This window comes from Vulpes lagopus, chromosome 15 (assembly GCF_018345385.1).
Source record: "Vulpes lagopus strain Blue_001 chromosome 15, ASM1834538v1, whole genome shotgun sequence".
Lineage (NCBI taxonomy): Eukaryota > Metazoa > Chordata > Mammalia > Carnivora > Canidae > Vulpes > Vulpes lagopus.
Window position 1 is genome coordinate 24,034,907 of NC_054838.1, and position 22,522 is coordinate 24,057,428.

The 22,522-nt window shown below is 54.3% G+C and overlaps 1 protein-coding gene across 2 annotated transcripts in view; it reads right to left on the minus strand.

Annotated features, from left to right (window-relative positions):
- PDE2A (phosphodiesterase 2A) overlaps window positions 1–22,522 on the minus strand; it is a 64,829-nt gene that overhangs the window by 29,254 nt on the left and 13,053 nt on the right. For both annotated transcript variants that reach the window (XM_041730155.1, XM_041730156.1), the window contains one exon: window positions 2,731–2,820. In XM_041730155.1, coding sequence (XP_041586089.1) covers window positions 2,731–2,820 — 90 coding nt within the window. The remainder of the gene's footprint in view (window positions 1–2,730; window positions 2,821–22,522) is intronic.

Here is a 22,522-nt window from a genome sequence, read left to right on the forward strand (position 1 = left end):
TTTCTTGGGGGCTGGTGTGTGGGGGCTCTCTTCTCTCCTGATGCTATCAGGGAGAGCTTCTGGAAGAGATGACACTGGAGCTGGGTGTCGAAGACCCACTGCAGTAAGTCTGGCAGTTAAGTGTGGAATCTAGTGGAAGCAATTACTCTTTGGCCACTGTGAGAGCTCACAATCCTGCCAGCCACTCTTGTTATCTTTGGCTGTCCCTACCCTCCAAGTCCCAGGAGTTGTTCCAGTCCTACTTCCAGAGAACTGGAGCCAACTCACTGGTCGAGTGGGCTGGGGAGGATAGGGCCTGAGAGGAGTGAGAGGGGCAGGCATAGGCCAGGCCTGGAGGTCTCCTCATCTCTGTCCTACCTCCTTCTGGTCCTCCAGTCTTTGCAGCAGCCTGGGAGGGGCTGGAGGCATCTAGCCCAAAGACGTTAGGAGGACCCCCCACACACACTCCCCAGCACCCAGAGTCACACGGAGAGCCTGGCCCTGGCAGAGAAAGAGAAGTGGCTACACAGGGGGTGGGGAAGCAGGGAGGACAGATCCTCATCACTTCCGGATGTCCCTCTGCCTCCCACCCCCTCACTCTCAGCCCTGTGGGTTAAAATTAGCTGAGTTTATTGGAGGGAAGGAGGGAACCATCGCAGACACATCAGCACCATCTGCATTCAGGGCTGCCTGCCACAATGGGTGCTGATGAGGGAGCCAGGTGCTGGCTCTCCTCACAGAGGGGGAGTATGGAGACCCCTCCCCCACTGCCCCACCCTCCTGTCTTCCCGGGGGCAGAGCAGCCGCCTCCATCTCCCTCCCTTCTCTGGGGGCAGAGCAGATCCCCCGTCTTCCCTCCTTTCTCTAGGAGGCAGACTGGAACCCTCTCAGTTCCCCTCCAGCTCCCTGCGAGCAGAGCAGACACCTCCTATCCCCCCTCCCTTCTCTGGGGGGCAGAGCAGAACCTCCCATCCCCCTCCCTTCTCTGGGGGGCAGAGCAGATCTCCCATCTCCCCTCCCTTCTCTAGGGGCAGAGAAGATCTCCCATCTCCCCCAACTCCCTGTGGTCAGTTGAGACCTCTCATCTACCCACCCCTCACAAAGGGCAGATCACACTTCCATGTCTCTACCCCTCTTGAGGAGATGTGGGGGAAGGGGTGAGGGGAGGGACCCCTTCAGGGGAAGGGTTGTGCTGAGGCCCTCCACCCAATTAAACCACAGCTCCCCAAAGACAGGGCTCCCTTAGCTCGCACAGGTCTCTTGGATGAGCTAAGGGAGACCTGTCCCACTGTTCCTGGACCCTAATTGCCTGGACCACAGCTGTCTTCCAAGCCCCCAGCTCTGGGGGTACAATTAATCTGGTTCAGGGTATCTGTACTGGCAGAGCCACCAGGTACCCTGCCTATGAAGACCTAACTAGTCACCACCTCCTGACCCCTCCCAGGGCAGCCTCAATGGCCACAGAGGGCCCAGGGCAGCCTTGTAGCTGCTGACCTGCTAACCATCCCCCTACCCCTTCCTTTCCAGATGTTTCTCCATCCCAGGCCAGATGTTGCCTCAGTCCTCGCCTTCTCTGGGAAGATTTATTTTTGGGCGCCAACACACCACCCACTTCCTACCAATTTCACACTCAATAAAGCTCACTCATTAGCCCTCCTCCTGGGCTCTGAACTTCTAGAAGGTTTGAGAAGGCAGAGCTGAGGAGAGAGAATGGGGCTTAGGTGCCAAGCCCCATTTGTCCCTGTCATGCTGTGTGACCTTGGGTGAGGCACCCTCCCTCTCTGGGCCTCTGGAGGTTCATTTATCAAGCAGATTCAGATACAGTGGGCTTGCAGGGATGGGGGTGGGGCATGAGGGGTGTCACATTTTGGCAGAGGCTGCCCTTGACTGCTATCTAGAGTAGGGAAGAGAAGATTCCAGGCTATGGTGACCCACATCAGGCATCTCCGCCTCCAGGAAGTCTTCTGTGCTCCTTCAGCTGGTTCAGATTTTCCCCACCAGGCTGACTGCTGGGACGGGGCAGCTTCGGGTCTCAGGGCCAGTTTGCTCATCCTACTGCCTAAGGGGTGAGTAGTGGCCAACAGAGCCAGGCTGAGGAATGGCCTGGGTAGCTCAAAAGAGGCACAGTCCCCTCACCAAGGCACTCTGGGCCCAGACAACCAAGGAGGCCAGGCTACCATGGGCCCAAACAGCTACCCTCCACCTGCCCCCAATCTCCAATCATCCACGATGTTGGGATAGGTGAGAGAGAAGCCTAAAGGTTTCTAGAGGTCATCTTGTCCAGCCTCCCATCTCCAGGCAGCGTACTTCAACTTCACAGAGATTCATTCAATAAAGCTGTGCCTCACTCCAAGCACTGCTGGACTTGGCATCAAGAAAGTTCTTCTGCATGTCTACCCTCAACCTCTTCTGCTACATATCCCAAAGCCAACCTGACTCCACTATGTTCTAACTATTATCCTAGGGGAATCCTTTCCACTATCTGAGACATGATCTTTCCAATTAAGCTCTAAGTCCCCTTCTGTCTTTGACAGTTCAGAATTCCTATGTAAGTTCATTCTTTGGGACTCAGCTCCCGCCCTTCTCCTCCAGGACACCCTCTCGGAACACTCACCCAAACCCTTCACTTCCCTAGGAGAGTCCTCTGGGCAGAGACCCTGCCTCCTCCTTCCTTCTCGACTATATGGAAGATATAGCAAGGAGCTGGGCAAAGATTTGGGGGGTGAGGGAATTGCGGGGCCAGGCACTTACCACTTTGGGGAGCACGGCTGAGAGGGCCTCCTTTACAGCCCGCCGGAAGCCTGCAATGTGGATGACAGCACCCAGGCTCAACAAAGCATCCTGGAAGGAAGAGAGGAAAGAGCAGTGAGGGCTTTCTTCAGGCAGACCAGGGCAGCCCCATCTGCCCATGCAGCTAGGAGCACAAACTCCCTGTAAACCAGAGCCCAAGGTCTTAAAATCTCAGAACCCAAGAAGTCTTAAGGCCCTAGTATCTCCAAGTCCACTCATCTTACAGATGGACCAAAGGGGGCTCTGAGAAGGGCCAGAGACTCTGCAAAGTGCTCACAGTAGGTCAAGAGGTCAAGTGTAGTCTCGCCCCCATCGGCAAGGACAACTCTGGCATAGTAGGGAGAGCACCACCTTCCATATTAAAACAAAGCAAAATAAGCAAACCCAAAAAAACCAAATTTGAATCCTGGGTTGGGAGTAGCGAGAGCCCAAGGGGCACAGGAGCTCACAAGGTGGGAGAGACACAGTTGGGCCAGCCTCTGGCAAGATAAAGGAGGAAGGAGAAGTCAGCCTTGACTGCCTCAGAGCCTTCGCATCCCAGGAACAGGCCTTGTCCTTGGACAGCCGGAACAGAGACAAAAAAGGTCCATGTTTCTCACTCTTTTAACTTGGCTGAGCCACAGGGATCAAAAAGAAAGGTAATGGAACAGGGGACCCAGGGCCAAGGCAGGCTCATGACTCATACTGTCCACTCAGCCATGCCCTCCCCGCTAGCCCTTGAAGTTCTCTTCTGTGGATGGCTGGGTCTGTGTTCAAAAAGCAAAATGATTAACCACAGGAGGAGGGAGATATGGCTTGGCCCCCATTTATGTGAAAATGTTATAAGGTAGAGGGTCTTAGTGAACCACAAGCTCAGCATGAGCCCATAGTGTATGTGTGGCTGGAAATAAATTAAAATGCTGAAGCTGCAGGCCATATTAATAAAGATCTGTTAGCCCAAATAGGGAAGATGGCAGTTCCCCCCACTTCTGTAGGCTGATTAGATCATCCCCAGTGCATTGTGTCCCAAGTAAGGACAAGATGGGACTCAGTCACAGGTGATCCATGTAAGGAAGGATCTAGAAACAAGCACTGTGTGTGACTGAGACTGGAGAACCTGGGGGTGCCTAGCTTACAGCAGAGCAGACCCATGGGCTTCCATCTTTAACTCCAATCTCTCAGGCTCTCCTGAGCAGCAGGACAGGACTCTGTGGCCCCAGGGACAACCTGGAGACCTGGAGCTTTTAAGGAGGCTCGCCTTGGCCCAGTGGGACGCAGGCAGAAGCTACCAGAAGAGAGGGAGGAGGTGAGCTGCTTATCCCTAAGGGTGGGCAAGAATAGACTCAGTGGCCGTTTTTCAGAGAGGCCACAGAGAGGATTCTGGGGCTGGGCTCCAGGAGAAGCCTGGGGCCCAGGCGTCAGCTACAGCTTTCAGCCCTGTGTCTTCGTGGCTGCGGTCTTCCCCCTCATCCCCTCAGCCACGGAGTCCTGTGTTCCCAGGAGTGGGCGGCAGCCACGGACTTTCTCCCCAAATGCTCACTTGGCATTGGTCTCCCCACACCCAGCCTCCCTCTGATCCTTCCCACTGCTCAAGGATGAAGATGCGTTTTTGCCATGGAGACAGGTCTCTGCCCTCGGACATCAGAAGCTGCTGATTCCAAACATTATAACCTCCCCAATTGGATCAGTTATCCTTTAACCCTAAGACACGCCTCGTTACAGGTTACACACCCTCAGCATGCCACCTATGCTGGGCCACACGGCCACAGAGTCACCTCTCCACAGAAGCACCCAGCATGCCTTCAGACACCCTCTAGGCATGCGCACAGGTTCTCACAGGTGCAGCCATGTCCTTCTGGACTCACAGGGCCAGGGCTCAGCAATCTGTCCTATACCGGAATTGGTGGGTGCCTGTCTGGCCTTTATTCAGATCAGTCAGCTTTCTGTGACTTTTCAGACTAAGGGCAGGACAAAGGTGGTGACAGGGGGACAGCTGCACAGAGGGTATACATGTAGGCTACCGTGCCCTTTGGAGGTCAATTCTGTACTAAAAGAGGGGAGAAAGAGCTCATGTCCCAAATAATCCCCAAATTAAATCCACCAACCTGTACTCTTAGGGCTGAGGCTCCCAGGTCAGGGCCTCAGAGGGTGGTGCTAGTTTAGGCCTGTTCTGCCTGGAGGTAGGTCGGGGTGGGGTGTCGGGGGGCAGGTGGTAGACAGGCTGAGCCCCGGGGTTCTTGGCCTCTGGTGGAGTGTGATGTGTGTATGTTGTGGAAGTTGGAGGAGAGGCCCAGGTGATGGGCTGAGCTCTGCTACGGGGAGAGGCTTGGGACAGCTAAGTCTCCTCGCTTAACAGATGAGGAGACCGAGACTCAAAGAAAAGCAATGTCCCATTTATGGTCAGCCAGCGAGTCGGGCAGAGCCAGTTGGCAGCCCAGATCTCTGCATCTCCAGCCCCAGTCTGGCTCCAGCTCTGCATCGGGCCCCCAGCTGCCCCTGCAAAGGGGGCTTAGAGAGGATGGTCTGTCTTTTGTTCCAATTGGTGGGCCCCTCTGTTCCTCTACCTGCCCTTTACTTGGATTGGGGGATGTCCTGGCCTGTCCTTTACTGGAATTGGTGGGTGCCTGTCTGGCCTTTGTTCAGATTGGTCAGCTTTCTGTGACTTTTCAGACTAAGGGCAGGAAGAAGGTGGGGATAGGGGGACAGGAGACGAAAGGGGCAGTGGCTGAAAGGGGCTTCCCCGGCCTTGGCCAGAGTGAGCTGCAAGCAGGTATGGCCAGTGAAGCTCGAGGCTCTCTGCCTGGCATCGTTCTGTCTATCCCCCACCTGGCCCTGCCCTGCCCTGCCTGCCCCAAGAATGGGGGTGCGGGGTGCAGGAACTGCAGCTGGGAGGACCACTCTCACACCTGGCCCTCCAAGGGGCCTCCAAGCCTTGCTCAAATGCCACCTCCTCCCTGAATCTTCCCCAGATCTCCAAGCAACTTCACCTCTGCTGCATCAACTCAAGGCAGGAAATGGCTCCAATCCCAAAGCCCATGGTGTGGGGGCTCAGTGAGCAGAGGGGCTGCCTCTGGGAAGGGAGGAGAGAATCGGCGGGAGTGGCTAATGCGCATCCTCTGTCCAACGTACACACATATGTGCAGACAAAAACACAACCATACATACTACGTGCACACACAGATACATACTTAGGCATGAGTGTACACACACACACACACATACACACAGCCCAGGCTCAGAGTGGGGTGAAGGAGGTCACATTTCCTGCCCTCTCAGGGTTGTTTTTTTTTTTTTTTTTTTGGAACAAACATCAGTGTAAATATCAGCCTAACAATCAGGCAATTTTCCAGACCCCATGGGAGAATGTGTGGTGTGTAGAAAAGAGCAGCAGCGGTTTCCAGGCCTGTCCCAGACTGACTATAGAAGCTCGGTGACCCCAGCAGGCCCCTGCCCTCCTGTGGGTCTCAGTTTCCTCATTCATAAAAATGGGTCCTTCCAGCTCTGCAACAGATAGTTCTACAGTTTTGTGGTTTAACTCACTGAAGCTGTCTGGCTGGCTGGAGACTTCCTGCTTTCGCTGGCTCCCTACCTGCAGCCCTGTGGTTGGGGAGAGGGCCAGTCGGCACCAGGCACCAGGGACCAGGGACCAGCACGGTAGCAGCTGTGCTCTCCCGGCACAAGCCTTTCACTCCAGGTACCAAGAAAGGTACCCCTTGTTAGGAGTCAGGGCTCCTCTAGAGCCAGTGCTGTGGCTGGATCAGCATGTCTGCACTTGTTTGGGGAGGGGCAGGGTCTAGACTACATTACTTCTTTTTTTTTTTTTTTTTTTTATTTTTTTTTAATTTCTATTTATTTATGATAGTCACAGAGAGAGAGAGAGAGAGAGGCAGAGACACAGGCAGAGGGAGAAGCGGGCTCCATGCACCGGGAGCCCGACGTGGGATTCGATCCTGGGTCTCCAGGATCGCGCCCTGGTCCAAAGGCAGGCGCCAAACCGCTGCGCCACCCAGGGATCCCTAGACTACATTACTTCTAACTCCTTCTCAATACCTAGGACTGTATGAAGCCGGAGACATCGGCCTTAGTTCTCCTGGTGCTACCTGTGCAGGGATGGATGCCCATCTTGAGGGTCAGGGTCACTGTCACAGCAGCTCTCCTGTCTTGTCTTCATGAGTCTCTATGACTTTTCCCAGCTCTTAAACCCTCCTATTGCTCTCCCCACTCCCTGGAGCCTAGAACCCACCTCTCTCTTTCGGGAAAGAAGCCTCACGGTGGCCCCCTTGGTGGCCCAGAAGAAGATAATAACATCAGATCCATTGGTCAAGTCCCCCCAAGATTCAAGCTGCATTACTGGGACTGGCCATAGAGTTATCCAACTTTGCTCGTGCTAGCTCTCCTGTGGGCTAGGGCAGCGGGGTGGGGGAGGAGGTGTCTCTCTGTGGGACTTGGTGTCCCTTCTCTAAAGCATGAGCATCCTTCAAGATCTCTAGGGTCTTGGAGCCCCTCTCTGCCTCTATTCCTCTTCCCTCCCTTCCTTCCTGTGTCTCTGTCAGCCCCATCTCTCCCAATCTCTCCTAGTGGATCTCTCTTCTCGCCATGCCTCCCTTAGTTGACCCCCATCTCTGTCACAGACAGGCTACTCTCCTGTCACGGCTCCATAAGTCTCAACATCTTTACCCACCCTACATCCCCTCTCCTCTCAGATGGCTTCTCTCCCATCTTTCTCCTGCACATTCCAGCCCCCACCCACTCCTATCTCTCCTGTCCACACCTCCCCCAAACCTCCAGGCAGTCCCCTTGAGAACTTGGGGAGAAAGCATCTGACCCAAGATGGGTACTCACAGAATGGGGGAGCCCAAGAGGACAGCCATGATGGGAGAAATTGGGGGTGCCAGGGCAGATGCCATTTACACTCCTCTGCTTCCTGCCCTCTGCTTTGGTAATCAATACACACAATCTCTTATCTTTCTGAAGAACGGGGGCCCTTCTAGGGCCAATGAGAACTTATACCTCTCTGTGCCCAGCACTAACAAGCTGAGCTGCTGTGTCAGGGTGACCAACAAAACTCCCCTAAAGGAAGTCTCCTAGGGGCTCAGAGCATGGAAGCCCCTTTGTCTGGGCCTTAGACCCTGGCCTGAGCTCCAACACCCCAACCTTCCTCTGTGGCTCCTCATAGCCCTTGTGCATGGCCAGCCCTGCAGAGTCAAGAGATGGCGAGGAAGCACAAGAGGCAGTCCCTCCCCCCTCTCCCACTCCCACCCATGCCTGCCAGCTGCTCCAGGAGCTGCCTCTAACAGACACTTATGCCTTAGATACTCAGAGAAGAGCTGCCAGTGAGTGCTAGATCTTGCACTCCCAGATCTCTCCTCAACAAGGATAAGCTTGAGCAGCAGCAGCAAGAGAGGAGAGGAAAGAGGCTGGGTGATTCTTAGGGGGAAACAGGACAGAGACCCAGGCCACAGCTGGACTAACATTAATGTCAGAGCCTAACTTGAGTGGGCCGTCAGGCTTGGGGGAAGGGACCCTATGGTTCTCAAGCACCTACCGTGTATTACAGCTGGCCACCAGTGGCTCTTAAACATCTATGCCCACCAGCATCCCTTGGAGGTTTGGTTAACATAAAATTTGCTGGTTTCGCCCCCAGAATTTTTTTAAAAATATTTTATTTATTTATACATGAGAGACACAAGAGAGAAAGAGGCAGAGGGAGAAGCAGCTTCTGTGCAGGGAGCCCCATGTGGCACTTGATCCCAGGACCCCAGGATCAGGCCCTGAGCGGAAGGCAGATGCCCAACCTCTGAGCCACCCAGGTGTCCCAGAGTTTCTGATATGGTACATCTGGGATGAAGCCAAGAGTTGTCATTTCCAACACATTCAGAGCTGCTGTTGCTGTGGCTGGTGGGGGGACGCCACTCTGAGACCCAGGGGCATGCGCTATCTCCAATCCTCCTGCCAGCCCTGGGAGGATTGTTTTGTCCTACTGCTGAGGAGTAGACATACACTATCACATTAGTTTCAGGTGTACAAGACTGCGATTCCGCAATTATACACTTTACAAAATGCCCATCATGATAAGCGTAGTCGCCATCTGTCACCTTACTACCTCCGTGCCATATTAGGGGAGGTGCCTGCTTTGATCTTTCGGGGGTGGGGTGGGGGGTGGGGAGCAAGGGGCGGGGCGTCGCCCAGGTGAGACCCGCCCATCCCCTGAGCGCAGGGGAGGTGGTTCAGCCGCTCCTGCCGCGGGAGGGGGGCTCCTCCCTGGACGTCCCCAGGGAGGGGAGAAGCGGGGCTGCTGGAAGGAGAGCGCGAACCGGGACAGAGGGGTGACACAGACAAGGGCCACCTGGAGCTCAGGAGCCCGGCCCCAAGGGAAAGGCCTGCTCTTCCTCCGTCCTCCTCCGCAACCCCCCTCTTCCTCGACCTCCCTCCTCTCGCCGTCAAGTCCCCTCCGCCTCCCCCAGGCGCCCCCCCTCCTCGCGCCCTCCGCAGACTCCGGCTTCAGTTGTTATTCCAACAGGGCCGCGTCTCCAGCCTCGGAGCCACACTGGAGACACGTGCACTGTAGAATACACCTGAGCCCAGTCCTGGCGCCGGCCGGCACGCAGGGGGCGCCGCCTCCCGGATGAGCTCGGCCCCCCACTGTTGGCTCTTCCCCCTCCAGCGGGCGCGACCGGATCCCCCTGTGCCCCCCACCCCTTCTGGGCCAGACTCAGCTTCTACTCCAAAACACCCTCCGATTGCCGCCAGGCTCCCCTGGATCCCCCAGGGACTAGGTCTGGGGAGGGATGAAGGATGGGAGGAAGGAAGGAGTTGGGGTGGGAAGGTAGGCTCCTGTGAACAATCAGCTGTCGGGGGCCTGACTCTCTGGAACCTCTCAGTCCTGAGTGCAGGGTCTGGAGTCAGGAAAGGAGGGGATAAGGGACCGGCCAGAGCCCGCAGATGGAGGGAGCCAAGAGCTGAGTGTGCGGAGGGGAAGATGGCCCTGGGAGGCAGACATCAGACCAAGCCTGTCCCGGCTTCCCCACCTTCAACCACCTCGTCCACATGGCAGGGTCAGTAGTGACCTCCATCCTCATGGCCTACATTCTCCTCGATGCCTCAGCCTTCTTCCCCAGCACATCACCAGCATCCCCCTCATCACAGCTGTCCCCGTCCTTCTGATCACCTGGTGCCTCTCCAGCCTCAACTCTTGTCACAGCGAGATAGTCACAAGGAAGCAGATGTAAACTCACTGTGAGTCAGTCAGGTCATAAGAGAGAAAGAAGAGGTGAGCTTCCTGTCCCCAAGGATGGGGGCAATGGGGAAAGGGCTTGGTTAGTCTACAGCTCTGGGTTCCTTGTCCCTGAATGTCTTCAAACCGTCCTCAGCTGCACCCCTCACACGGTCTTCATGGTTGGGAAGCTGGACGAAGCAAATCCAGGGGTCTCTGACAGGCAGACACAGTGGCCTGAGCAGAAGAGGATGGAGAAGAGTGACCCGCTGGACCAGTGTCAGAAAAACTTCTGTCTCTCAGGAAATAGTGACCAAAGGAACAGCTGGATGCATGAATGAACAAACAAACCGATGAACGAATGAACAAGTGACTAACCTTCCTTCTCTAGGTCTCCCTCCAGGAACTTTTCCTTGTTGCTCCCATCCCAGGCAAATCTGACCCTCCTCCCTGGCGCTCACAGACCTGTGCTTCCCCCACCAGGGCATGGCATGCGCCGATGCGTTGCCACTACTTCCCATCTGCTTCTCCTATCGGACTGGGAGCTCTGAGAGGCCAGAGGTTGTGTCCTGTTCCTCCCCAGGGCCCAGCTTCATCCAACCCATCACAGGTGTCAGGAGGTATTAGCCGAGCTGAAAAATGATCACCTGGACTCCTGAGTGCCCAGAGCTGTTGGGCTGTGAGGAATACATTCTATCACTGAGTAGATGTGTGGACCCCATGACCTCTGGAGGCCACAGACCAGGAAGACAGCTGAGAGCTCTCAAAGTTTCCCAGGCCTGGCACAGTGACTATCTTAGAGAAGGAGCCTGAGGAATGAGGGTGCCTTGTGTTGAGAGCTTTTGGAAGCCTTTCCAAGGCAACTCCATTGGCCAGAGCGTCCTTCAATGCTTCAGGATCATCTCCCAGGGCAGATGGGGCTCGGGACAGCATGTCAGGACAGAGGGACTCTTCCCTGAGAGGAGAACTGTCACTATCACTTTCTTCCATGACTCATGTCACCTCCTCTAGGCAGCCTTCCAGGGTGGGTTGCCTGTCCTCCTCCCAGGCCTCCTGAGAAATCCTGCAGGACCAGTGTCTAGAGGGCCCTAGGCCTCGCAGAGCCTAAACCCCAGCTTGATGGGAATAGCTTAGGGGAAGGAGAGGCAGGAAAGGACTTGCCCAGGGCCTCACTGGGACTCAAGAGGCCCATGCCCCAGTTCAGGGCACTTCAGGACACACTAGGCTCCCTCCCTTCTGAGCACTGTTTGCCTTTGGAGCCCCTCCAATTTCCTGCTTCAGCCGGGAGATGGCTGAGCCCCTCTCGGGTATGAGATGGGGCTAGGCCAGGGGCAGGGCTTCTCATCTCTCTGTGCCAGAATGGGAGGTGAATGCGGGATGGCACCCACCTGGCATAGGGTTAGTGTGGACCTGCAGAGGACAGGAAAGAAGGGCTGACCTGGGAAGTGCCGGTGGGGGTGGAGGGAGGGTGAGCTTGGTAGAGCATCTCCTCTGGGACAAGTCAGAGAGCAGGGCACAGAGCAGCCACCACAGCCTTCGAGGCCTGCCTTGGGGCTCTCCCTGACTCTGTCCTGAGCTCTTTCCCTGCCTCTTAGCCTCCCCAGCCTCTCTGTGTCCGTCCCTCTTACTGTCTGCCTATTCTCTGCTATTCTCTGGTATGTGTTTCTCCCACAGTCTCACTGCTGGTCCCATGACTGTATTTGGCTCAGTCTTCAGGGCCTGGCCCTTCCCAGCTGTTCCCCAGATCCCAAGGCAGGCGGGTGGGGCGGGGGGGGGGGTTGCAGGGAGGGGGGCAGATAGGGTATGAGAAAGAGACTGGGACACTGACAAGTTCAGAGGCAGAAGGATGAATGCAAGAGCTCTGGGGACAGGGCTGGCCAGGGTTGCAAAGCCTCCCCAACCACTGAGGGGGGCACCCTGAAGGCAAAGTCAGAGCTGGAGGGAACACTCTCCCCCTGCACGGGTTCTTGGCCCCCCTCTTCTTCTCCCTGCCCCTGCAGGAATGTATGAGCACTTTCATTGTCCCTAAAAATAGTCCGTCTTTATTGGGGGTTGGAGTGAGGAATCTTCTGGGCCGGGTTCATCTCAGGCATGCCCCTGCCTCTGGGCTCCCATCTCATCTGTGGGGCCTCTCTGAGTTGCCCCAACCCTTACCTGCAGTACTTCGTTAAAACGGAAACCTGGCTGTATCCCTCCTTTGCATAAATGACTGCCCTAGCTTCTGGGCCTGTAGGCTCTGAGCTCCCAGGCCTGTTGGGAGCTCTGTGTCAAGTGCTCAGCATCTCACGTTGGGGCCACTGTCCATTCCTGCTGGCTCCCATGCTCCAGCTCCTACCCAGCTCTCCAACCTTACTCCCTCCACTCTCCAGGGGAGGGTTCCTTTATTCCTCTATCTCCTCTACCTCCAGGCCTCTCCTCACCCTCCTGCCCTTCTCAGCCCAGCCCTGGTCTGCTCTGCTGGCCTGCCCTGCTCTGCTATTCCTCTACCTGGTCCTGTCCTCCAGCGCTCATGACTCTCATCCCCACTGCCTTGCCACACTCCCACCAGCAGCTCAGCAAGGGCTGGGCTGCAGGGACCCCCGGCAGATGCAGGCTCTGGGGCCCCATGCCTTGCCCTGAAGCCTGGCCCCTACTGGCCCCTTCCATCTCCTGTCCCCCGCATCTGTTTTTCTTCTGTACCCTAAGCCTGGAATGTCTCTCTCTCTATTTCTGTCTCCACGGCGAGGCCCATCCAGTCTCATCTCCTCCCTGCCTCCAGTTCTTAGATGGGGAAACAGCCCTAGAGAGGGGAGGTGATGGGCCTACAGGCTCATGGAAAGCTGGCCACCGGCCCCAGTCACTCTGTAAGATCTTGCAAGGCACCAGGCAGCTAGGCTCCAGAGGCAGGAGCAGGCACTTTACACAACCCTGCCACCCTACCCGCCCCGCCCGGGGCAGGCAGTCTGGCATCCAAAGTTATTTGCCTTTGGAGGGCCCAGGAAGCCAGAGAACAAACATCCGGAGTCTCTGGAACTTCTACTCTCTCTCACATCTCAAGGATCCGGGAGCCACCAAATGGGTACACTGGCATGTGTGCATGTGCGCACACATATGCACATACACATACACACACAATCCTGGGCTGTGTGCAAGGGACCACTGTGTGGCCCACAAACTCTTTAACAGCTTGAAATAAATGTGCATACTTCACCCCAGCCTTCATCACCCGGGCATCAGGATATTTCATGGTTTTGACCATGCATTTGTTTACCCAAGGAGATCTCTTGGGACGGTTGTGTCTATGAATCTGTGCAAGTCCTTTAGAGACTCAAAACCTGGGTAAAAAGATGATGAGCCCCCACTCCCAGCTTTATATTAATTTTGTCTTGGAAATGAAAATTAAAATCGCTTTCGTGTGACTTTTCGATTGCAGAATTCTGGATACACTGGACAAAACTGATACAGTCATCAAAACTGATCTTTTCTCTCCCATTATGGGCAGCTCCCACTTAGCTGGTGACCCAAGCATGTATGTGGCCTGCCCATCTGTCATCCATAATGTGTGTCTCTGCAGGCTGTCACATAGCCACAGCAGACTATGCCCCACGGGCCATCAGAAGAATGTCTATGTGAAAACACATGGGTCTGTGATTCTGTGAGTGTGTGTGAGTGTGAATCTGTGAGCATCCCTGTGTCCACATCTGTGCCTGAGCGCTCTGCATGTGCAGGGGACCTATGTCCCTGTGTGTGTGATGTGAGCCTTCCTGTGTGCAATGAGCGTGTGGCTGGTTTTGTCTCTGAATGAGTGAATGAGTGTATGGCTGAGTGAATGAGTGTCTGTATACATGGAGGGGTCTGATTTTCTGCCTCCTGTGTGCCCTCCTCCCCGCTTCCACCACACTGTGCCAGACCAGGGCTCACATGCCTACCCTGCCACATGTCACCTGTGTGGCAGTGGACAAATCTTTTAACGTTCCTGGGCTCAGTTTCCCCATCTGTAAAACAGTGCCTTCTCCATGAGCTGCTGAGAGGACTACCCTGGTACCATAAAGCGCCTGCCTAAGCTCCTGCCTAAGCTGGCTCCCAGCTGGGGGTGAGGCCACTTCTGTGCCAGTTAGAGAGAGGCCACCCCAACTCTCCAGCTAGATGCAGCCCCGAGGGGCCTGGGTTGGTAGAGGAGGGCAGGCTGGGTTTCGGCACCACTCTACCTCTGTTGGAGCATCTGTGCTAGGCACAAGGTGTGCACCAAAAAAGAGCAGCCCCCTTTCCTTGGCCGCTACTCCAGGTGTGTGGCCTGGGACTAAAGGGGCTCTGACTCTGGAACCAGGGTGGCCTTTTACCAGATGAGGCTCTGAGAACACCCCTCCCCTTCCCCTGGGGCCCTATGCATTTGACCCCCCCCCTCCTAGCTCTCCTTCTCCAAAGCCCAAAACGGCCTTACAGAAGCTGGAAAGCCGGGAGGGGAACTGATTAGACCTGGCACATGCTGACCAGATACTCAGACAAACCCCCATCTTCGGCCCAAACCCCCTTTATCAGAGAGGGAGACTGGGACATGGAGAGGGTCAGGGACCCTCCCAGGGACACAAGTAAACCCAGTCAGCTTTGGACTCTGGATGACTGAATGGAGTCCAAGGGAGTAGTTGGGGGTCCTGAGAGACAGGTACAACTACACCTGTGCCTCTAGCTGTCAGAGTGGACCTCCTACCCATCCCCAGCCTCCCCACCTGGGTCAGATCCCCTACTAGTGTGATTCACCACATTATGAATTTTTTTTCTGGAGCAAATTGCATCTAATTGAATGAGGCTGAAAGAGCCTGGATTAGAGGCCGACAGTGGGTGAGGACAGCAGGAGCTGGGGAGAGGGCGGTGTGGGTGCAGGCTAAGCAGGGTACAGAAGCAGCAAGAGAAGGGGAGAGGAAGGCTGTGGGCACAGGAGGACAGGATGTCATTCCTTCAGCAAGCCATTCTGTACCCCTGCAGGTGCTCCAGTTAAACTAGGGGCCTGGATGCAGGGACATGAGGAGTGGTGCTCCCCTAGAGACCACTGAGCAATAACCTAGTACCAAGTACTGTGTTCACTTAAAAGCACTGTTGCGTGTAATCCTCCCAACAGCTGCATTTTATACTTGAGGGGATTAGGGCTCAAGACATAAAATGACTCGCTAAGTGTCAGCTCCAGACAGGACTGTCAGACACCATAGCCCTTGTTCTTACCTGGTACCTGCTTTATTCTGCTGAAGTGTCATCATGCTGCCTCCAGGAAGCTTTCCTGGGGAGTTCAGAAAAAGGGGGAAGCCTCACACCAACTCACACTTGGCCCAGACACTGTTTCTGTCCAGGTCGGGCATTTCTCCTTATCTATACTCTGATGTCTGTCCTCTCCCTGATGGCCAGCAGCTGAGGTTGGGGCTGATCCCACATGGATCCCACACACCCTCATTGCCAAGGGCACAACCATGACCCCTCTCATCCCCCCCAGATGACACACAGAGACAGGATCACTGTCACTTTCACATGGCATGTCCCACATACTCAGTGACTCACAGCCATTTCACGGTTTCCACAGTGGCACACATCACTGAGTATCACAGGGCCACACACAGTGGTACTATCACTATACTTTTACTCAGGATGGCTCATCCTCAGTGTCATATAGCTATCATGTTCCTAATGCTCCACAAAGTCCCCCTCATGTAGTGTCATTCACACATGTCCAAGCTGGTTCTGCATTGTACTGTCACATTTCACATTTCAGCATCACCCGGGACCTTCTGATATTAAAAAACTCCACCTGACATAAAAAAATGACATCACATCTGAGATTTCCTTTAAAATACTTCAGCAAAGCAACCTTCACCAAATCAACAGGATGAGAGAAAATATTTGCAAATCGTTCAGCTGATTAGGGGTTAGTATCCAGAATATATAAAGAAGTCCTACAAACTCAACCACAAAATAAATAACTTGGTTTAAAAATGGGTAAAGAATTTGAATGGAAATTTCCCTAAAGAGGATATACAAATGGTCAACAAGCAATGGAAAGATGCTCAATACCACTAATCATTAGGAAAATGCAAATCAAAACCACAGTAAGATACACTTTTCCCCATTAGGATGGCCATGGAAGGAAGGAAGGAAGGAAGGAAGGAAGGAAGGAAGGAAGGAAGGAAGGGAGGGAGGTGGTGGGTGAAGGGAAGGACAGGAAAGAAGTATTGGTGGAGTTGGAGAAATTGTCACCCTGGTACACTGCTGGTGGGAACATAAAACGGCTCAGCTGCTGTGGAAAACAGTATGGTGGTTCCTCAAAAATTAAAAATAGGGCACCTGGGTGGCTCAATCAGTTAAGCTTCTGACTCTTCTGTTCAGATCATGATCTCAGGGTCATGAGATCGAGGCCCGCATCAGCTCTGTGCTCAGCACAGAGTCTGCTTGGGATTCTCTTTCTCTGTCTCTGTCCCTCCCACTCAATGCTCACATGCTCGCGCGCTCTCTCTCTCAAAATAAATAAATCTTTTTTAAAAAAATTAAATTTAATTTAAATTACCATATGATCCAACAATTCCACTTTTGGATATACATATAAGAGAACTGAGAGCAGAATCTTGAAGAAATGCTTGTCCACCTATGTTTATGGTAGCATAATTCACAAGAGTCAAAAGGTGGAAGCAACTTAAATGTCTATCAGTGGATGAATGGATAAACAAAATGTGCTCTATACAAACAATAGAATAGTATTTAGCCTCAAAAAGGAAGGAAATTCTGGGACGCCTGGTTGGCTCAGCGCTTGAGCATTGATTGCCTTGGGCTTGGGTATGATTCTAGGGTCCAGACATCAAGGATAGAGTCCCACATCTGGTTCCCTGGGAGGAGCTTGCTTCTCCCTCTGCCTATGTCTCTGCTTCTCTCTCTGTGTCTCTCAGGGAAAAAAAAGATAGAATCTTAATAAAAAAAAAAAAAAGAGGAAGGACATTCTGACATATGCTATAGCATGGATGGACCTGGAGGACATTATGCTGAGTGAAATAAGATAGTCACAAAAAGACAAATACTGTATGATTCCAAACATATGACAGAAAGCAGACTGGTGGTTGCCAGGGGCTGGGGGCATAGGGAGTTGTTGAAAGGGTATACATTTCAGTTTTGCAAAATGAGAAAGTTCTGGAGAATGGTTGCTCATCAATGTGAACATACTTAATACAACTGAACTATACACTTAGAAATGGTTAAGATGGTAAATTTGGGGTTATGTATATTTTACCACAATTAAAATCTAAAAAAATAAAATACTTCAGGGAAAAAAAAAGAAAAAAAAGGTGGGGTAGGGTAGGGTGGGATAGATAAACTAAATGTGCCCAAATCTGGATAACTGTGAAATTTGGGTGATGGGTATATGGCAAGTTTATTGTATTATTCTCTCTACTATTATGTGTATTTCAAATATCCCATAATTTAAAAATTTTACTCTCCCTTGACTTCACACCTCTTCCAGTGACCATGTCCCTTCTCCATATCCCTTGGAGCCAAAGAGCTCCAAAGGGTTAACGATGCTCTGTCCTCACCTCCCACTCAGCACCCACCCAGGCCAGCTGGTTCAGGCCCCACCCTGTCACTGATGTGGTTCCTGTCAGGGTCATGCCGGGCCCAGTCGAGCACCATCTCCCCTGTCCACTTACCTGACAGTGCAGCCACCCCCACCAACCCTCTCCCCTCCCATGGCTCATAGTCTCAGTATCCCCCACCTTCCTGGCCACGCCTCCTCTGTCTCCTGGCTGCTCCTCCTCACCTCCCAGGCCTCTAGATGATGGAATCTGTGGACGTGGGGCTGGGACTCCGTCCTCAATCCTCGCCTCTACTCTCACTGTGCTCTCTCCCTAGGTCATCCCAGCCACCCGGGCCACCTCCCAAAGATATCCTCAGCCTGGCCTCTGCTGCCCACTGGGCACCTTCACCTGGATGTATGTCTGACTTGGATCCAAAACAGATCTCTTAACTTCTGCCTCCTTGTCCTCTCTCAACCCCCTAACCTTGGCCTCCCCTCAGTCTTCATCCATCTCAGTAATGTCTCTACCATCCATCACTTGGTCCCTCAAGCCAGAAACCTGAAAGCTATCCTCTGCTTCTCCTTCTGGCTCATCATCTCATTCACCAGCAAGTTCTGTCATTTCAACCTCCCACATATCTCCAAAGTTCATCCATCTTTCTGCAACTCTTCTGTAATCCCCTTAGCCCAGGCGCCACCGTCTCCTGCTTGGGTGGCTGCCATGGCTTCCAACCTGTCTGCCCACCTCCTCTCTGCCCCTCCAACTCACCCCCCACAAAGACTTTGCAACCAAAGCAATCTCAAACTCATGCATTGGACTGTGTTGCTTCCCTCCCTGAACCCAGTGGGGTCTTCCTGTGACAGCATCATACACAGTGTCATGTGGTTACATTTCACATCATCACAGTCATTGCACACAGCATCACACGTTCAGCATCGGGCTTAGAGTCACAGCATCACGCACAGGTTTTCATACACTTGGTGTCACTCCATGTCATACCCTTGGCTATACACTCAGCCTCACTATATCACATAGGCTTGGGGCACACACATGGTTTCACAATTCAGTGTCAGACGCTTGAGCCACAAGGACCACACCTGTTATTGCACGATGTCATCCATCTGTGTTTACATATTTGATCCTCATGGTGTCACACCCTCGATGTCACATACTTGGTATCATTCAGCATCACACAACCAATATTACACAGTATCACTATGGCACATCCACTGTCTCACGGTCTTTGACAAGTGGCATCACACACTTGGTATCACTCAGTGTCACACACTCAGTGTCATGCTCTGAATCACTCACTCCCCACACAGTAGCCCATGACTGAGGTCATACACTTGATAACACACATTATAAGCTCAGTGTCACATATTCAGTAGAATACTCACTGCCCCACAATCTGTGTCTCAGTGTCACCCGGGTCCTATAAGCTGCCGCCCACCCCCACCTCACCGGGCACAATCACTAGAGCTGCTGCCCCATGTCAAGGCTATTTCCTGTTGTTGTGCTCAGAGTCCTTAGCCACTGCTTGTTCCTTCAAGGATTTCCTGTTGTCAGGGCCCCAGTCAGGCCTGGCCCAGCCTGTATACACAGCCCAAAGCCCAAGAGCTGGCCAGCAGGAACCCTAGGCCCTCTGTGCCCCCTCTCCCACTCAATCAACCCAGACTCCCCATGTGCCTGGGTTTGCGCTGGTTCCACTGAAAGGTAACCTCGGGGCCCTGTTCCACTCCCAGGGGGCCCAGGAAGGGGACTCTGGGGCAGTCTGAAAGAGGCTGTCTACACCATCCCAACAGCTTGAGATTAAGATCTTAACTGGTCTATGGGGCTCAGTCTGAAGCTGCTGGAAGCCAGAAGAGCAGGACAGAAGGTAGAAGGGGTGGACAAAGGGTTAGAGGAGTAGAGAATCAGGGAAGCTTTCCCAGAGGAAGCCAGCGTAGAGCTGGCAAATAGAGATCGAGGAAGAAAAGGCATCCCAGGTGGGAGCACCAGACAGGAGTAAATGCTTAGAGGTAGGAATCAGGAGGAGATGGAGACAAGAATGTGAGAGAGGGGCCCGAGTGGTGTGGGATTTGGAGAAAACCAGGTCTCTCTCCTCTCCTGTCCCCTCCCCCCATTCCAGCATTCCAATTCTGGCTCCCAGAGAAGCCTCGGGGCACTCCCTTCCTGGCCCTGACATCAGGTCGCAGACAGGCCCCCCCACAGCGGCTGCCAAGCCCCCTCACCTCCTGCCCCAGGCCAGCCTGCAGGAAGGCCACAGGGAGGCCAGCACACGCTCCCCACACGGCCTGAGATAAATATTTCCCGGGAAACGGAACTTGTTCTCTCAGTGTTTACAGCCAAGGACCAGGCAGGGTGGTGGGGGAGGGGCCCGCCTGAGCCACCTTGTCCTGGGGCTCCCGGCATCTACCCCAACACTGCCTCAGCTCCCCCGCATCTACCCCAACACTGCCTCAGCTCCCCCGCCCACCCCCCCCCCCCCCCCCACCGTGCGCCGCTGAGCCAGTCTCTGCCTCTCTCTGAGCCTCCTCGGACCTTGGCCTGCCCAATGCCCGGCCCGGTCTGAGCCTGTGTCTTTCCTGGGGGTAAGTCCCTGGTTCTTGAGGCCTCCTCCTCCAGACTAGGCTTCTCTGATTGCGGGACCTGTGTCTGCGCATCTCCACCTGATCCTTGTTTGGTCAGGGGTGAGGACAGATGGATGGACAGACAGAGAGACAGCCTGGGTGGCTTCTGACACCACCTCCCCGGCCTCAAGTCCCCGCACAGCCCGAGCCTGTGCAGCCCAACAGGTGGGCCCAGGCAGATGGCAGGGCCTCAGGACCCTCACGGAAGCCAGATGCTGTGGCCAACCTGCTGGCAACAGCTCCCCTGGGGCCATGGGGCATCATCGAGGCCACTTAATCCTGATGTGCAGAATCCAGGAGGAGGCTGGCACATCTGCCAGTTAGGAGCACTCACTCAAGAATTTTAAACACAGGCCAGGAAATGCTGCCTGCTGGAAAGCAGCCCTTCCCACCTCATCCCAAGGGTCCCTGTCTGTGGACATGCTGGGCCTTCTCTCATGGAGACGCAGGACATCCTGCCCACATACCCTTACACACCCTGCTCTTTTCACTTGTGAAAATTTTCTGAGCCCCCGTGTCAATCTTACCTTACAGGACCACCCCAGCTCCTGCCTACTATCCCACCATGTTGGGCCCACTTATTCCCCATTGGTGGCCTCAGCCTCACCACAGACTGTGGCACCAAGTGTTACTCAGTCCCGGACCCAGGGACAGAGATGTTTTTGGATGTGGTTTCTCAGCACCGAAGCCAGCCTCCTGCAGCCCCCTCTGGGCCTCAGTCTTTGTTCCAGCTTCCTCTATCTGCTTGTTCCCAGTCCTGGGCTTGTCCTTGTCATCCTCAGGTGGTTCTTTCAGAGACTAACCACATGGACCTCTCTGACTATCCAGCTGATCTCTGGCCTTATCAGTCCATGGCCTTGGCCCTCCCCATCCTTCAAAGTTCCAAAGCCACCTCCTCCAGGAAGTCTCCAAGACTGCTCCCAATCCAGCAATTGCTCCTTTCTTGGAACTGTTCCAACTTTCACACAGTCATTCTCATTTAATCAAGAAACTTTATTGAGCACCTACTATGTACAGGCTTCTGCCAGGTCTCATGTGGGCCCAGGAGAGACAAGGGAGATTCAGCCTTGGTTCCTATCTCCCCCTGTGTTTACAACTATGTGGGAAAGGATATATAATCACATGGGCTAACAAGCTACCCAACTGTAAGCTCAGGGAAGCTTGAGGGCTGTAAGTGTTCAGGAAAGAGGGGAGACTGACTTGACCAGAGCAGAGGGGGCAATCTGAGAGGACTCCACAGAGGAGGTGACATCTAATCTGAGGCTTAAGAAGGAAGTAGGTAGATAAAGAAGGGAAAGGCAATCTAGAGAAAGGGGTCAGTGCAAGCCATGGCATGGAGGCCAGGATTTGCTGGTGTCCTGGGAGTAAGCAGCGCCATGTCTGGGAACAATGGGTGGACATGAGGGGGCCCAGCAGGCAGGGCTGGCAATGCCAAGGCGGGTGCTCTCTACTCATCTCCTGGGCAGCAACGGAGGAGCCAATGCTGGGCAGAGCATCAGTGCGCTTAGTGAGGACACCCATGCCATTGTCCGTGTCTGCCTCTCCCCCAGCCCTTGCCCCAGCCAGGGCTCCCAAGGCCCTGAGAGCTGGCACAGGGAGGGCCCTACCCCAGCATGCTCAGTTCAATACTTGAACTGCCTCCGCCCCGACATCCAGAGAGCTATGGCCCTGGTCCTGAAGCAGGATTCCAGGCTGAACGTGAAGAGCCCTCCCCCAAGCTGGCCGGCTGGCACAGGGGCCGGGGAGCCATCCCAAGAGAGTGCGCTGAACAGATGCCAGCCATGGGGATGGGCGCTGGCAGCCCTGCTCCCCTGGCTGTCGTGCTGCCGATGCCAGGAGAACGTGCCATGCCCACGGAACCTCCATTTACCCAGGCCCAGCCTTGCGCTGCAGCCCATTGGCTTAGGCCTCCCTCCAAGGATCTCAGCCTTTCGAGAAGCGGGGAGGGTGCCAACTCCCTCTAAGTGTCTGCTGTGGGCCAGGCACCTCACACAGACTTTGTAACTTGTTCTAACAGCTCTGCTGTGATTATGGCCAGTAATAGTGATTGTGTCCAGTAATGACAGATCTTCTTATCCCCTGTGACAGGTGAAGAAACTGACACTCAGGCTGGTTAAGGGACTGGCCCACAGTCATACACCTAGAAAGCAGTGAAACTGGGACCTGAACTCATGCCCATCTGACCCCAGTCATGATGAGGCCATCCTGTCTCCCCCAGCCTCCACCCCGACTGGGGAGGCTCCTCATCAGTCTCCCCATCCCTCTTCCCTCTTTCCCCACAGCTGTCCCTATAGTATGAGCAACACCCACAGATCCTACTCTCTCCAGTCCTGTCCTTTCTATATTGGGGAGTGCCCAGCACTCTCTCCCAGGAGAGCTTAGCTCACCCGCCATCTGGGGGAGGA